This window comes from Anomalospiza imberbis, chromosome 7, assembly GCF_031753505.1.
Source record: "Anomalospiza imberbis isolate Cuckoo-Finch-1a 21T00152 chromosome 7, ASM3175350v1, whole genome shotgun sequence".
NCBI lineage: Eukaryota > Metazoa > Chordata > Aves > Passeriformes > Viduidae > Anomalospiza > Anomalospiza imberbis.
In genome coordinates, this window is record NC_089687.1 from 35,815,660 (window position 1) to 35,831,843 (window position 16,184).

General features: G+C 46.8%; 1 protein-coding gene across 7 annotated transcripts in view; it reads right to left on the reverse strand.

The window, feature by feature from the left end:
- FN1 (fibronectin 1) overlaps positions 1–16,184 on the reverse strand; it is a 51,335-nt gene that overhangs the window by 3,784 nt on the left and 31,367 nt on the right. For 2 of the 7 annotated variants that reach the window (XM_068196543.1, XM_068196542.1), the window contains exons 25-42: positions 15,911–16,183; positions 14,682–14,864; positions 13,355–13,444; positions 12,956–13,225; positions 12,501–12,617; positions 11,981–12,145; positions 11,181–11,336; positions 10,323–10,436; positions 8,408–8,677; positions 6,469–6,656; positions 5,327–5,414; positions 4,979–5,155; positions 4,663–4,752; positions 4,274–4,453; positions 3,644–3,733; positions 2,358–2,824; positions 1,670–1,808; positions 659–823 (exon numbers count right to left, since the gene is read on the reverse strand). In XM_068196543.1, coding sequence (XP_068052644.1) covers positions 659–823; positions 1,670–1,808; positions 2,358–2,824; positions 3,644–3,733; positions 4,274–4,453; positions 4,663–4,752; positions 4,979–5,155; positions 5,327–5,414; positions 6,469–6,656; positions 8,408–8,677; positions 10,323–10,436; positions 11,181–11,336; positions 11,981–12,145; positions 12,501–12,617; positions 12,956–13,225; positions 13,355–13,444; positions 14,682–14,864; positions 15,911–16,183 — 3,222 coding nt within the window. The remainder of the gene's footprint in view (positions 1–658; positions 824–1,669; positions 1,809–2,357; positions 2,825–3,643; positions 3,734–4,273; positions 4,454–4,662; positions 4,753–4,978; positions 5,156–5,326; positions 5,415–6,468; positions 6,657–8,407; positions 8,678–10,322; positions 10,437–11,180; positions 11,337–11,980; positions 12,146–12,500; positions 12,618–12,955; positions 13,226–13,354; positions 13,445–14,681; positions 14,865–15,910; position 16,184) is intronic. The other 5 variants (XM_068196546.1, XM_068196544.1, XM_068196548.1 and 2 more) reach the window with 3 other exon arrangements.

Genomic DNA, 16,184 nt, shown 5'->3' on the forward strand with positions numbered 1-16,184 from the left:
ATATAAATATTAATCCTGTAAAATAAGCATCTTTTCCTGTAAAATTAAGTGTTTTTACATAGACTCCTCTGAATCTATGCAAATTGCAGAAATACTCTCTTTGCTGAGCTTATTCCACAATTTAAAAGCCTAATTTCAATTAGCTGGGTATGTGTTGTGTTAAACTGCTCAATCACGGACTTTTGTTCCATTCCCTTGTGTCAAGTTGGATATTTTTTCCATGTAAACCACACAGTTCTGCAAAGAATAAAACTTAATGCCGTGGGCAGAAGTGTTAGAAAAATTAGAAAACTGGTTTTGCAAGCTGCTTTGCAAAGGCTGCCTGCAATGCAAACCAGATTTATTGTAATACCAGCACTGTCTGTAATACCCGCTGAAATCCACGCTTTCCCATATTGCAAAGGCATGTCTGGCAAGGTAAAAAAGTCTCTTATCAATACAATATTGCTTGTTGCTGGTGGCAATTCTAGATTAGCTGCAAAGCTCAGAGGTAACCAAAGTTTTCCATCACTTCTTATGATGCAAAACACCACTTTGGTTTAAGGTCTTCAGATCCTGCCTTCATTTGCATCATGTTTGGATCAGTCTGAGTCTGTCAAACATGGCACTAGTGCTGGGGGAGAGTGGGAATGGGGATGGTTAACAGCAAGCTACTCACTAGAAGAGTCACATCTGAAATGGCCACTGCCAAAGCCTAAACACTGGCACCAGAGCTTAAAGCCAGTTTCAGATAAGCGCTCCCATTCCTCGCCAATGGAATAATAGGAGCCAGTGTAAGTATCAAAGCAGGTGTCGTCAGCTGGCTGGTTTAATCCTTCAGACACTGGAACGAAAAGAGAAGAAACAGGCATCACACACAGCAATGGGAACTGCTGAAAGACAGACTGATTTTCAGTGAATACACACTTTTTTCTTCTTGTAATACCCTGGCAGTAATGGAGTTACCCCATGGGCACATACTTGACGGTTGTCAGCAGCCCAGCTTCCTGTGATTTTTCCATTTGCATGTGTCAGAGCAGTTGAATGAAAAAAAAAAAAAAAAACACACTGACATGAAGGCTATTTTCATTTTGATTTGCCAAGTTTCAAGCAAGTGTGAGCTTTTGCATTTGCTGCTGGCGAGCAACAACCTGACTCTGCCTGTTTTTAGGAGAAAATGTGCAGTAAGATGCTGAGGAACAGCATGGGGTTGGTAGCTGCATGTGCACCTTTTTGGGGTGCTGCAGGTTCTGTGTCACGGCAGGGGGATGGGAGAAGGAGAGCAGACCCTGTTGGGCAGACCGTAAGCGTGTGCCTTGGCTGGTGGGTGCTTTACAACCACCAGTTCAGGTGTGATAATCAGGGTCAAGAGCTGATGGTCCAGTCTGTGACAGATACAAGACTCCCTTTAAGCACTGCAAAAACCAGATCTCTCTTGGGGCCTTGGGGTGTGTCTGCAGCCTCAAAGCACATTCTCTGTGCTCTGATCCCACCATCGGTGTGTGTCAGTTATCCCAAACCAGAGGACCTCACAAATCACTTGTCCCAGTGTCCTGCTATGAACTGTCCTTGTCAGAAGTTTCCTTTCTGAACTGTTGTCAAGCTTGGGCACCAGGTAGGTGACCTTGAGTAAGGGGAATGAGGCAGGGGCTGCACAGGTTCAGCCAGACTCCCTAAGGCTGTTCCTTACCAGTATTGCCAACTGTGACCACCTCCTCCAGCACCTTCTGTCTTCGGTGGTCCTTCAGGGCTTCCACTATGATGTTGTAGGTGGCCCCTCTTGTGAGACCCTTGAGTGTGGCACTAGAGGAAGTGCCAGGAACCCTGAACTGCAACAAGAGACAATGCCAGGTCACCAGAAAGGTGGGAGGGAATACCCTTTAGATGTTACCTCTCTCATAGGAGAGACAGGATGTTTAGGATGACCCCTATGCTCTGTACCATGATGGAGCCAGACCACTCCCCTTAAATACTCTGAGATTTCAAACAATACCAAGTCAGACTTGGCTACTCTGGACTATGGATCACGAGGTGTTGGTTTTGCCATTTCAAGGAAACCACGGGAGACTTCATAGGAAGAGTGCTGTAGCTTGGAGAAGCAGCACCTCAATCTTTAAAACTCCTACTCAGCTATCTGCCCCCTTCTCTGCTGAAACATCACTGCTGACAGAATTTCAAACGTTTCTGGTTTTGCAGTTTTATCCTGCAGCCTTTTCCATAAAGGAGATAAGGGAGGTTTTCATCCATCCTGGTCTCAGCTACGTGTTAAACAGACTCTTTAGGCTAATTCCTGCCAATCCCTTAGCACAGCAGAGGCACTGGGGCCCCGACAGACTCGGGTGAGGCTACACCATCCCTCTGCTGAGACAGCCCGTTACCTGCAGAGTGTCCTCATCCTGGCTGACGGGCTGGCAGGAGATGATGTACTCGGAGCTCTCCAGCAGCGGTCTCCAGGAGATGGTGGTCTGGGACAGGGCCTCCTGCCCCACGCTGTCGTTGCGCCGGGGCCCGCGCGAGTGCGGGTACAAGGGCTCCACCACGATGGGCACCTGGTACCCCGGGATCTCGATGGATTCGTCCACGCTGGGCAGCGGCTGCCTGGATCCCGGCCTGAGGGGAGTGGCTGTGGTGGGCCCAGGCCGCCTGTAGCCGTGCTCCTCGAAGAAGACCTGCTGCCCCTGGTGTCCCACTGTCTGAGGGTGCCCTGAGGAGCCTGGAAGTTGGATACCGTTGCCATTGTCATACCTGTTGTTCGTGAGGTAAGGGGTCCCCTCGTCAATGGAAGGCACGTCCAGGATGTCGGGCTGGTTGGGGTGTGGTCTGCTAATCAACGTGGGGAGATCATCTGGCCAAGGAAAGGTTAGAGGCCATCAAGCAAAGTGTGACAGAGCAACAATGGCAAATCCATCAGCTGCATTACACCACTCCAAGCATCAAATATTAGCAACTCCCCCAAGATGCAACACAATTTTTATGACCTTGCACTGACTGTTAAGGTCATTTCCCTCTCTGCATCTTTTATACACAGGAATAAGAAGTGTGCTGGTACGAAATTTTCATACAGCTGAGCAACACTTTTGAACACTGCAACCCAAAGAAGCCACGGCCACTGCTCAAACTGAGAAGAAATGATTACAAGAGATAGTTGCAGGTTATCATTTTAAGAGGACTCATTGGTGAGCAGGAAGAAACTTGCTCCTTGACCATATCTGCATGCCCAGCTGATACTTTGCTTGCTATAGGTATCTCAATCTTGTACTGTGAAAGTTGCAAAGCAGGAGGAATGCAACAGGAAACAAATGGAATGGATTCTGTATTTGACGCTATTAAGTGTTAGACAGTCATGTTAACCCTGATTTAATTAACCACTAGGTACCAAAGCAAGAATCCAGCATCAAGCACACTGTTCTGTTGCTTGTGTTCAAACACAGGTAAATGTTATTAATATAAATTTAGAAGTGTACCTCCTGCATCCTTAGAAAGGAAAACCTCCTTCCAAAGCCTATTTGACTCAAAGAAAAGGTGAGGCTGAGTGGTGTGAACAGGACATTTTTAAAAACATTATGTCAGTCCTCCACAAGTGTCCTTCAATGTCTTTCACACTGTATTCCCCAAGCAGAAGCAATCTCCTATTGGCACACAACAATCCAGAGCTTTGTTTTACCTGTCCTTTTTCTGCCAACCAGAGGTTCACTCTTCTGACTGTTCTTCACAGCAATGATGTAGATGATGTATTCAGTGCCAGGTTCCAAACCTAGGGAGGGAGGAAGGACACAGAACAATTTTAGACTTACGAGTTGCTTTTCTTTTATGATTATGTGTGAGAACCAAGGCAGAATGAGAGGTGGGTATGGCTACAGTATCAGGTACGTGCATTTCACACCCGAGGTTTTCAGGACAGTGCAGAGAGTTCAGCCTCCCGTTCCTCAGAGCAAGTCTGCAGTCTGACCATGCCAGCTGGGATCATGGACCCAAACATAAGGGATCTTTAGTACATGTGACTGGTGGGTGCCAGAATCAAGGGCTTTTCTTCCTTGAAAGGACAATTGTGGTGACAGTGGAAACAAGCACCAGACTGTTCAAATGTGGTGGTTGTGCTGATCAGTGAAGTGCAATGTGTTTGTAGGACAGGTGTGCTTATAGGACCACTCTCTAGTACTGGAAGCCACAATAAAGGAACACAATTTTCTCTATTAGCTAATCATCAATGCATTTTATAATTAGGCCTTTCCCCTCCCTCTCTCTTGAAATTCAAGTGTTTCAGGTGAAGAGCTCCCAGACAAAACAGAGTTACCAGTAATGGTAGCCTCGGTGGTGCCAGGTCGGGGCCGAGGCAAGACCTCCTTGACTGGCGAGCCAGGTTTCTCATATCTGATGATGTAGCCCGTGATCTTGGCTCGGGGAGGCTGCCAGGTGGCCAGCAGGGAGTTGCTCGTGGTTGTAAGGAAGCGCAGGTTAGAAGGAGCATCGATAGCTGGGTAGAAACAAAAGGGTTTAACAAGTCAAATGCAGAAAAGACCAGCATATTCTTCAGCTGAGCTACACCTGCTTGACCCTTCTCAAACCTATTGCTGTAAGTCACAGGGAATAATATTAAATGTGATCAGATATAGACAACTCCTAAGTGGCCATATGTGATTACTGTGTGTTAACATGAGAAAAAAGGTCAGACAAGATCATTACCAGTGGAGGCATCCAGTACCACCGGGGAGCTGCGTGCATTCTCGTTCAGAGTGTACAGGTAGATCTTGTAGTCAGTGCCAGGCTGCAAGCCTAAAATGAAGTTGAAACACAAATGTTAGCTAAGGAGAGGAAGCCACCTAAGATGGCCATCAGAAGGTCTTTCAATAACCTCTTCTTGGAGCCCAGTCTTGATGCCTCAGATATTTTCTCTCACCTTTTGTTCCTATAGTATTTCTCATCAAGGATATTCAGTTCTAAAAGAAGAACCCAGTGTGCTTTCTGATATGACCCTGGAGCTGCAGAAGCCCTCACATACCAGTGATAGTGTAACTCCTGAGCTCAGGGCTGATGGTCCTCTGAATGGGGCTCTGGCCGCCCGCGGGGACAGCTTCCACCAGGAAGCCAGTGATGGTCTCAGTCTTGGTCCTCCAGGTAATGGTGATGGTTGTCTCGGTGACATCTGTCACCCGGGGCCTGCGAGGGGGACTCACATCTGCACACAAGGGAAAGGGGTCCTGTCAGTACACTGGGGACTGGCAATCTTACCAGCCAAGTGTTGGTGCAGCCTGGGATGGAGCTTTGGACAGAGCCCCACCTTGGACATAGCTCCTGGCCTCTGCACCCACACAGCACTAAGTGGTCCTTTGCGGGGGCCACCACTTACTTTCAAGGGTTGTGACCACCCCCTGGGCTGGTCTGCTGGTCAGGGAGTCCTTCAGAGCATACACACTCACTTCATACTTGGTTGCTACCTAGAATGGACAGAGTTGTACCACGTTAACAGGACCCATCCAGCATGGGGGGAAATACTCCTGCCCTCAGTCAGTGTTTGGTGGAGCCAGGTTTCTCAGTCACCACTTACTGAAACATGAAACCTTAAAATAAACTGGGGAAGGACTGATGGCATAATTCTAACTATTTCCAGCTGGAATAGAAGAGTAGGCACAGACCCTGACACACTGTGCACTGCACACTCAGGAGAAGAAGAAATCCTGAAGATTATTTATCACCCCTCATTTTAGAATCTGTGCTTCAAAGCTGATTCTTCAGAGAAATTCTAATTTCCCTCCTATTTTTCCCAGGGTTAATGGATGCTATTTGCTATGATAAAGAATAAAATGATGTGAATAAAAGAGAATTGTGAATGTAACAGCATGGGGGGTTTTGTCCTTGGCTGCATCAAACCATGGGTCCACTTAGATTAGGATGTTTTTTAAGGCTCATTTTTGAAAGTGATTCATAAAACTCCTTAAAAACAGATCACTAGCTTTTTAAGATCACAGGAACCATAAAAGCAGTTATTTTCAGCCTTCTCCAGTTCAGGAACTCCTGAAATGCTTCCAGTGGAGAAGATGGCTATATGGCAAATTTAAGACTACTCACAAAAGACTTGCATTTTTAAATTATATTTTGCAGATGTCTTAAAAATAGGCAATAGACTGCCAGAGCTCCCATATCACAGCTTGAAATCTCTGTGTTAGATCACTTTATCTGACCTCTTTTGTGAAAGATGAGTAAAAGCATTTTGCTGGGTTACTTTTGATTGTGAACCTGGTAATTTGCATTTGATTAGGCATCTAGTCTCTCTGTGCTAGATGAGGAAGGGGGTAGAATGCAGCTTCAGCAGGCCAATTACTTGCCTTTAAAAAAAAAACTACAGTACTGAGTAGCTGCAGGTTGACTTGCCATGAGCTTCAGAGCCAGACCCTTAGGAGCTGTAATGATCTACTCCAACTGAAGCTCCTGACACAGGAATCTGAAATGTCTTGAAAAATCTCCTTCCCTCAACACAAAGAAAGAAGTTACCATCAAGCCAGACACGACTGCAGATGTGCTGTCTGGAGAAAGGTTGATTTCTTTCATAGGACCAGTCTTTTCTTTGGGGGTCACTCTGACTCTGTAGCCAGTGAGGCGAACGTTGGGTGCATTCCAGTTGATGGTGAGACTGGTGGGAGTTACCTGAGTAAACTTCAGGTTTGTTGGAGGTGGAATTGCTGCAAAAATCCAGACAGGCACATGGTTACTTAAAGAAAAGAGAGTTGGATAAGACAATATTCTCTCCTGAACATGAGACAGGTTTAGGCCAGGAAAGTGGAGTGCCTTCTGCAAATACAGGCATAAAGCACCGGGGGAGGGGATGTGTTATCCAGGAGGAAATTCTCTAATCTACAGAAACACTTTTCAGCAGAAATAAGGAGATATCGATGCTTCAACCCTGAAGTTAAGTGAGGAATGACATTTGCTGTGATATAAGGTAAAGGCTTGGGAAAGTGCTTAAATCTCTAGTAGGCCAGCCTGTTTTAATTATTCTATCAGTCTCTGCTTTTCATCACACAGCTCACGGTTTAATCCTGCTCCACTTGCCCCAGTCTGTTCATTTCCAAAATACAACGGATGATTTACAAAAGTAAGTAGGAAGCAGGCTCAGGAATTGCAGAGAAGATATAAAAATACTGCAAATGGGGAGGGGAAGCATTTTGCAGCCACTTACACAGCGAGCGAGGCAATGGAAAAGCAGAACTGTGGTGGCCATAAGGCTCAGCACACAAGAGCCTGTTCAGGAGCTAACACATCCACTATCCTTACAAACAAAGGCTTGCCTAAAAAAAGGAGTGTCCATTGAAATATTCTCTTGCCTTACTGTCAGTAAGCCTGGGGCTGTAAACAGAGCAAAGAAACACCTTAGCATAGTGCCCACTACGGCACATTGCTATCAATGCTTTCCAGTTTTACAGCGTGGAAATACAGGTTAATTCTTCCTTCTGGCTTAGCTCAGAGCTCAATCTAAAGCCCATGAGAGTCAATGGAAAGTCTTGAATGACTTAAAATCCACTTTTAAGCAGCTCTCAAAAGGTAAACCACAGAGGGTGGGTTTGAAAAGTATTAAATTTGCATTTCTGGCAGGTAGTCAGCCAGCTGTTCCATCATTACATCACTTTGCTTCAGTTTAGCACAGCAGATCTCTACACTAGGACTCACTGAATTCATTCCACCCCTGGAACTGAAGTGCCAACTTTTCAGCCACAAATGAATGGGAGACCTTTATTACACAGGTGCTACCTGTCCTTGTAATAAAGTCACATCTGGTAATGCTGGAAGCTTGCAATGGATTCCATATTGCTGGAAGCAACATTAAGCCAATTCCTTGCAAGGAATTTTCAATGCATGGAATTGTAGCTGGATCAGCCTGGCACAGAAGGGACTCTCCTGTGGAGGTGATTGAGGGTGCAGGGTGTGAGCATGCAGTGGTCCATAGTCCCTAGGGCAGTGCCAGTGAGGGATCTGCAGACTGTGAGACCTGAGGGTTCAGCAATCCTCCAGCCCTTCCTGCTGATCTTTGGCTCCAACAGCAAGGTCCCTGGGGCATGAAAGCTGCCCTCATCTCTCTTGTTGGTCACTACCCGTGCTTTGAGGTGTCCCATACCACGAAGGCAAGACAAGAGCGTTGTGAGAGCGCTCACCATGGATCAGGCTCCGTGATCAGGGACAGGACACTGCTGGACACTCCTCCCTCTTTTCTCTAGGATCTGTTCCTGCAATCCTGCTCTCTTGCCTGCCTTCCCTGATGTGTATGCAGGCTGACTGCTCCAGGCAGCTCTCTGGCCCCATCTAAGCCATCCCTCAGGAGCGATCCCATCCCCTGGGCTGCCCTGCACGGAGCAGCAGCTGCACATGGAAGCACACTTCACCCCTCAGGGCAGAAGCCGCTGCTGCCATGGCCTGCTGGGGGTGGTGGGAGCTGTACCTGTGGACTGGGTCCCAGTGAGGGGCAGGCTCTCCATGTCATCGTAAATGGCAACGATATTGATAGTGTACTCAGAACCTGGCCTGAGGCCATGCAGCTCAGCAGTGTCTTCTTCGCCACCTGGGGCCGGCAATAGCTCATGGATTCCATCCTCAGGGCTTGAGTAGGTCACCCTGTACCTGGTGACTTGCCCCTGAGGGCTTTCCCAAGCAACTTTGATGGAATCAACATCCACCTCAGTGAATGTTAGTCCTTTAGGGCGGTCAATGTCTGTTAGGCAAATTAACGGTAAGAGGTTAAGTGATAAAAAGCAGGTTGTGGGTGAGGAAAATAAAAAGCATTTTGATTACATGCAAAGCAGTTTTCAGTTTGGTGTGGCAAGGGGGGCACTGGATTCTCCTCTGTGCTGCACCTTGCACATATGCTGACATCCCTAAGCCTGCGTTGGCAGGTGCCAGGCAGCAGGAAGGCAATTGTGGCTTTGTTGAAACCAAAAGGACCTGCACTGCCACCTTCAAAGCAGCCAGAGCACCAATTCTCACCTATGTTTGAGTCCCCTTGGCACCAAAACCCCTTTCACACAAGTAGCATTAAGCTACCTTAAAAGTGGACAAGGGAAAAAAAGAAATGGGAATGTTAAGACCCATTTCTCCCATGGAAATGGTTGCTTGTGCCAAAGGCAGCCAGCTCTGTAAGTTTGGGTTCATGCTGCACTTGCTGTTCACTACTGTGAGCTGCTGTGCTAAGTGCCAGTCCAAGGAGAATCCATCCCGCTATTTTCTTTCATAAATTAATATCCAATTAACACACTCATCAAGAAAGCAAAATTACTCAGCATATTATATTGTAAAATCAGTTAGAAACAAACTTTTCAGCTTTGTATTGAGTGCACAGGGAATGTCCACAGGTGCAACTAGATGATACGCACACCTCCCAATTAAACCAATTCACAGGATTTCCTAGCAAGGCGGGAGCTCAGAGCAGGGGAAGTGAGCCTTGTTCCTCAGAAGTCTGGAGTGGCTATCACAGAAATACACCCATCTGCTACACAAAATGGGAGGATCTAGCATGTAATTTTTATATTGGCTCAAAATCATGCTTCTCTAGAAAGTTTCTTCTTTTTCATTTGCCATGTTGTATTAATCCTCATTTTTCTACATTATCTAGTTGGCAAAGGTGATTTTTGTCCAGGAATTTGTTGATTTGAATGTGGATTCTTCACTCATCTCTGCAAAGCTCTGGAGAGGCTCCTGTTGTCTGCAGTGTTTGGAGCTGAGTCACAGCACTGAATACAAGCTTGAGGAGAGAAGTAAGAATCACACAAATCCCCACCCCAGAGGTATCCCTCAAAAGCACTTTACCTCAAACATATCCCTGAGTTACAAGGTCCCTCTTGTGTCCCCTCTGTGACCTGAGCAGGACTGCTGTTTTGTACACAGCACCTCAGCCCTGGAATCATTCTTTGTTTTGCAGTGCTTCATCCCAAATTCTTGGTATAACCCATGTGGTTTCCCTTGCTCTCTTACACAGGGCAAGTGCTCCCAAGCCCAATCCAGTCCCTTAACAGCAATCACCTTTGCCACCTAGCACCACACAGAAGAGATCTTGGCACGTTTTACCCACTGATTGGCTGATGGCAAATGAAACCCCAAAAGATTTTGCAGCTTTAGTGAAAGAAAATAAGAAGCGCAGCATTTTGAGGGGGCAGGAAATTGCATTTTGGCAGTGTTTGAGGCAGAGGGACTGCATTTTTGCCAGCATCTGTAGTTTAGGTGCATGGTACTTCTCACAGGGCAGACCACCTCACACTCTCCTGGAGACCAGGCCCCTGGCTTTTGCTTTCCCTGGGAATGTGATGGTAGGTTCAGAGATCAATAGAAAACATGTGTTTGTTTCCATCAAGTCAAATACGTACTGGTGACAGCTGTCTGAACCAAGGGCTGGCTCTCCCCATTCTGATTCTGAGCAGTGACAGTGACCGTGTACTCCACTGTGGGCTGCAGACCTTCAATAGTGACTTGAGTTTGATCTGGCAGGAAAAGAACACCATCAGTCAGAAAGAACAGCACCAAGCTGCAGAGAGCTGGCCTCAAAGTAGCCTCGAATGAATGGCCTGTCTAAGTCATACCATGAATAAATGTTATTAAAACAAGGTGGGACTGATAAATTTGCCTTTAAATTGCACCATGCTTCTCTGGCAGTGCACAGCTGCCATTTGTACCCGCTCCAAGGCTCCACAGATGAAAGGGCAGATTAGCACAGTGGGTAGAACAAGGTACAGGGAGACCAGCTTTCATCACTTTTTAGGATAGACTGACCATCAACTCAGCTGCATCACAAGCATCCCCAAGTGCTCTGCGGATCCCACAACGTGCAGTTTTCCTGAGAGCTGACGTGGCAGCTTCCACAGGCAGTACACTACAAACCTGTAGTGTGTGTGACTGAACCCATGCTGTGACCAAGGGTCACGTTATGTGACTTCCTGAATGATTTCAGAGCAAGTTTTTCTGGATGCTAGAAATTCCATTGGTATTTCTTTGAAATGCAAGTGCTTTTCATGCACACTGAGGCTGCCAAGAACAAGCTTTTGCAGTACAGTGGTGTCAAAGAAATATGAAGCTCTTGGGGCAAAAATCTGCCTGAGCTCATCTGTCCTGGATGAGACAGAACAGAAAATTAGCATGATGGCAAAAAAGGTACAAGCAGCAGCAGGATTTTAGTGGTCACATCTTGCATTCTTTATGGATCCAGTGAAGGATGACATGACTCTTACCTGCAGGGACATTTTTCGTTTTTGAGGGCCCATGGCCATTCTTAGGGGTAGCAGAGACCCGATACCCTGTGACTGGGGATGTTGAAGGGAGCCATCTGATGCTGATACTGTTGTCCTGCACATCGGTGACTTGCATCTGGGAGGGTGTGTCTATTTCTGGGCAACAAAAATAATTTTTCTGAGTATGCTGGTACAGGAAAGCCTCCCTCCACTGTTGTGCCCTGGCTGAATTTTATTCTGCACTGCTTGGAAGAGAAAACATGTTGCTATTTATTTTTCTGTCATGCTAGCCCAGAGCAAAAAAGCCTTAACCATGATGTGCGGGTGAGTGATCTCATATCAATTAATTGAGGATTTCTGTTGTTTTAAAGGCTACTTAATGCCTTTATCTGCAGCAGGAGTAGGATTCAGCTATATCCAAATCAGGAGGGAGACAACAGTCTTGGCATTAGGAAGTTAAGTCTCCTCAGGATCACATAATTTGACAGCGAAGCACTGGAGTTAAGCCAGAGGTGACCCCACATTATGAGAGCCCAACAGGATTTCCACTCTGCCATGAGCACTAGAGCACTGCTTTTATCCCCATCTGGACTCCTCAGGGTTTCCCTTCTCCAAGTCTACAAGCCCCTTCTGTGCCACATCAGCCACCATGCTGGGCCACCAAGATACACAGCTCCAGAAACTGATGGGCCTACAGCCCATGGCTTCTAAAAGAAACCAGGGATCAGCAATACACATTTATGGGGAAAAGCCAACACAAAGCAAGGGGTTTTGCCTTGTTTGGTTTAATCAGGTCTCACCTGTCCTGTAGGTGACAGTGACTGGCTTGCTGCTGGCAGGGCTGTCTCCACGGCCAGTTACAGCATACACAGTGATGGTGTATTCAACACCAGGCTTGATGCCAGTGATGGTGGCAGTAGACACGGTGCCAGGCACTGTGAACTCCTGTACTGGGCTGCTTCCACCTAGCAAGAGTAGGTTAAGAAAGAAATGTGATGGACCTGTAAAGCATACATTTAAAATCTCTACAAAAACAGGACAGTCCTACATGCATCAAGCTGAAGACAGGACCCTGTTGATTTCTGTGGTTGTTGGCTCAAAATTGTTTTGAGGAAAAGAATGAAACATGCACACAGAACCACTTCTAAAGTTACTGAAATACTCTAGATACTCTTTCTTTTGGGTAGACAGAACACGATGTGCTCTTTTCAAAAAGGCACCTACATGTCTGCTACAGCCCAAGGTGCCTGTGCAATCTGCTCTCTAATGGCCTCAGAATAAAGTTTCTGTCTGTGACCAGCTGTAGCAGCCTGCCCCCACCTGTTTCACCATAAGTGATCCGGTAGTATCGGACTGTCACTGCAGGAGCATCCCAGGAAATCCTGAGGCTGGTTGGGCTGGTAGGGGTGACTTCCAGGTCCCTTGGAACATCAGACACTAGAAAAACAGAGAATTGAGAAGGAATTTAAACACAGCTGCACATCAGCGACAGACTCCACTTACACCGTGCTCCTCTGCTACTCATCTGTCTGTCCTTTGGCTCAGGGCACACTCCTCTCCAAAGAGATGTATCTGGTTAAAAACAATATGGCACTGGACTGGATTTAATGAAAACAGTTCTGCTGGCCCTAGAAACACCTGAAAGCAGCATGGGTCCTCCCACCTTTTCCTAAATCAGGCCCTACCTCAGTACACAGGCATTTCCTCATGAGTGAAGCTGGTAGGGGAGATGTGGCTAGAGGATGCTCCAAATCCAGCATTCTCTCCAGGCTCACCTGTTGTCTGCTGGCCAACCAAGGGCAGGCTCTCCTCCCTGCCGTTGACGGCGATGATGCTGACCACGTACTCGGTGCCTGGCAGCAGGTTGGTGAGGGTGATGGAGTTCCTGGAGGGGGGCACGCGGTCCTCCTTGGGCCGGCCCCCGCCCTGCTCGGGCTGGTAGCGGATCCTGTAGCCCGTGATGGTGGCACGAGGAGCGATCCAGTGCACGGTGAAGGAGTTTGCTGTTATATCCGAGAAGTCCAGGCCAGTGGGGGAATCAAGACCTGAGTGTTTCAAGAGACAAAAGGCTGAGCTCAACCAAACTGCTTGGCATTATCAGAGGGAAAAAAAGTGAATCGGTCCCATTAATGAATTCTTAAAGGATGGCATTAGCCACATGTGCATCCAAGTACCTGTTTTCTGGATTCCATACAAAGGTGCACTCTCATGCTGCTCAGAAACACTGTAGACTCTCACCAGGTATTCAGTGCCAGGGAGCAGGTCTGTGGAGTTGAAGAACAGGAATCTGGGCTAATGTTTCTTTGCTAACATCAAGAAGTTAATCAACCCACACAATTTTAACTGTGTTTCTGAGAAGACAATCAGGTTTTGCCTGATGGAAGATCTGAGCCTCCCAGGACAGTCAAAATTTTAAATCAGTTATTTTTGTGGCATTACAGTTCCTTGCAGTGCTTTATCCTGCAACGAGCACGATACCCTATGTCATTGCTTCACTAGTTTGTAGAGATTGACTAGAAGCAATTACCTTTTTACAGGGTCCATTCTGGTTATCTACTAGTTTAGCTATGCACCAGGCCAAAGCTTTAGCTGATATAAGCTGAAATAGGGCCAAGGATTTCTAACACTGCTGTTCTAACTCAGACAAGCTCTAGACTTAGTTTTTTATTCTGAAAACAGGTCTTGTATCTCACTTAACCAGATTCTCGGATAGAGTAAAAAAATCCCAGCTATAAATACAAGACAGCTTTTGCCCCAAAAATTAATGGCAGCTTTTGGAAAATGCCCACATTTTGCTGCCATGTCCTGTAAGGTTCCAAAACAGGATGTGCTTTCTGGTCTGAGCATACAAAGTCAAAGGAGCAATGACCTTTTGCATATTCTGATCCTCTCCTGAACCTCTACACTTCAAGTCCTTGACATTACTGGCAAACCAGGTGAACAACATGTATTTACTGTTAATACCTAACCAGGCTGCAAATCAATGCAATTGCCTCATAGCCTGATTCATCACTGTCCTTGGATTGATAGGAAAAAAAACTTTGCTGTGGTTTGGCTTTAACTTGGGTAAAGCTAGAGCCCAAATCCCATTTGGTGTGAGTTTCTATGAGGCTACTTGCAACATCACTTTAGATCAGCTGAGAATTTGGCCAACCACACTTAATTTCTTTTGCCTCATTTTGTGTCACATGGACCTTCTCACCCTCGACAACTACTTGAAAGGAGGCTGTAGCAAGGTGGGGGTCAGTCTTTTCTGCAAGGTAACAAGTGAAAAGACAAGACCTCAAGCTGCACTGGGGGAGGTGAAAGGTTGGTCAGGTGTGGAGTCACCTGGAAGTGTTCAGGTGGTGTGTGGATTGGCACCTGGGGATATGGCTTGGTGGTGAGCACAATGGTGTTCGGTTGATGACTCAATGACCTTCGAGGTCTTTTCTCTTAGTAATCTTACGATTTTATGATGAGGGGCTTCTCGTGTTTGACTTATGCAGGTAACCCACTTACTTGTTAAGATGACCATGTTGTCTGAGGGTGAGACTGTCACCTCTGCAACGTCATCCTCCTTCTTGGCGGGGGAGTAGCGCACCAGGAAACCGCTCAGCACGATGGAAGTCGGGGCAGTCCAAGTCACCCTCATGGTGTCAGACCCCACATTAGTGAAGCGCAGGTCAGTGGGAGGAGGCACAGCTACGCAGCAAAGAACAAACCTACCTCAGTTCTCAGGTTCATAATGATCAAGATGTCTGTTCAGGGAATCAATCACCAGAGAAAGTATCTCATGCACAACTGACTACAGCATCAGACTCATGCAAACAGACTTCTAAACTACATTTGGTTCTACTACAGTTAAGAGAAAAATGTGTCTGCACTACTGTCAGGCTGCTTTAACCTCCTGGCAATTCCTGATATGTTAAATGTACCCCGCGGGGCTAATTTAAAAACAAGGTAGCAAGTTTCACTAATGTGCTTCTAGCAGCTGGATTTTGTATTACAGATGTGGTGCCAAGAGAGGATTAAAGTTGCCATACAGCAGCTTACAGATGGAAAAGTAATCTCATCTAGAATCCATACATGCACACACAGGAGAGGAGAGGGTATATCGCTAATTTCCTATGACTCTACTTCTACTCATGTTGAAGGATTTACAGCCTCAGGACTTTCAAACAAAAGAGGATTTCATGCAAGAACCAGTTTCCAGCTCTCCTTCAGCTCATGCACTAGAGACCCTCGACGGTGTGGCATGGCTGTCACTGGCATGTACTCAGGGAGTGGTGTCCATCTGCATCCTTTGGGGCATTGTGGAAAGAGTGGGGCCACCATGGAAATGGGCTGCTGGAAGCTCGAGCAGCTGTCAAGGCTGGAGGGTGTCTACTGATCTGCTCCACCCTTTAGCACTCCCATTTTGAGGAAACACAGTTTTAAAGTCTGGCAAACACACAGCTCACATTTCAGGCTCTTGATTCCAACTGGATCCTGGAAATATGAACAGCAGAAGGTGAACGAGCCTGGCAAGTCTGCAGCCATTCATGGTATTAGAATGCCTCCAATTCAAAAAGGAGCAGCACCATATCCATCCCCAGCTGCCGTCTGGGGAAAGGAGCGAGCTGGGTCTGCCTGGCTTCCCCGCAGCGAGCGGCTCAATTCCTCTTTGGACAAAGCCCCAGCACCCTGACAGCCAGTGACAGCCAGTGACACCGTCCATGTCACAAAACACAGAAGTTTTCAAAATTCACCCGTTTGCTGTGTCAGAGTGGTAGGGGCGCTCTCTCCGCCATTAATGAGTGTGATTACACTGATGTCGTAATCAACGCCCGGCTCCAAGCCTGTCACTGTGTAGTATCCTACTGAGGAGTCCACAAAATCTTCAAAAATGGGGACACTTTCTCCTGCTGCAACTACTGTGATGCGGTACCCAATAATGGTGGAGGCATTTAACGGGGTCCACCTCAGGCCGATGCTCGAGTCAGTTATGTCAACAAAGCTTAGGTCAGTGAGCTGGGGCACCTC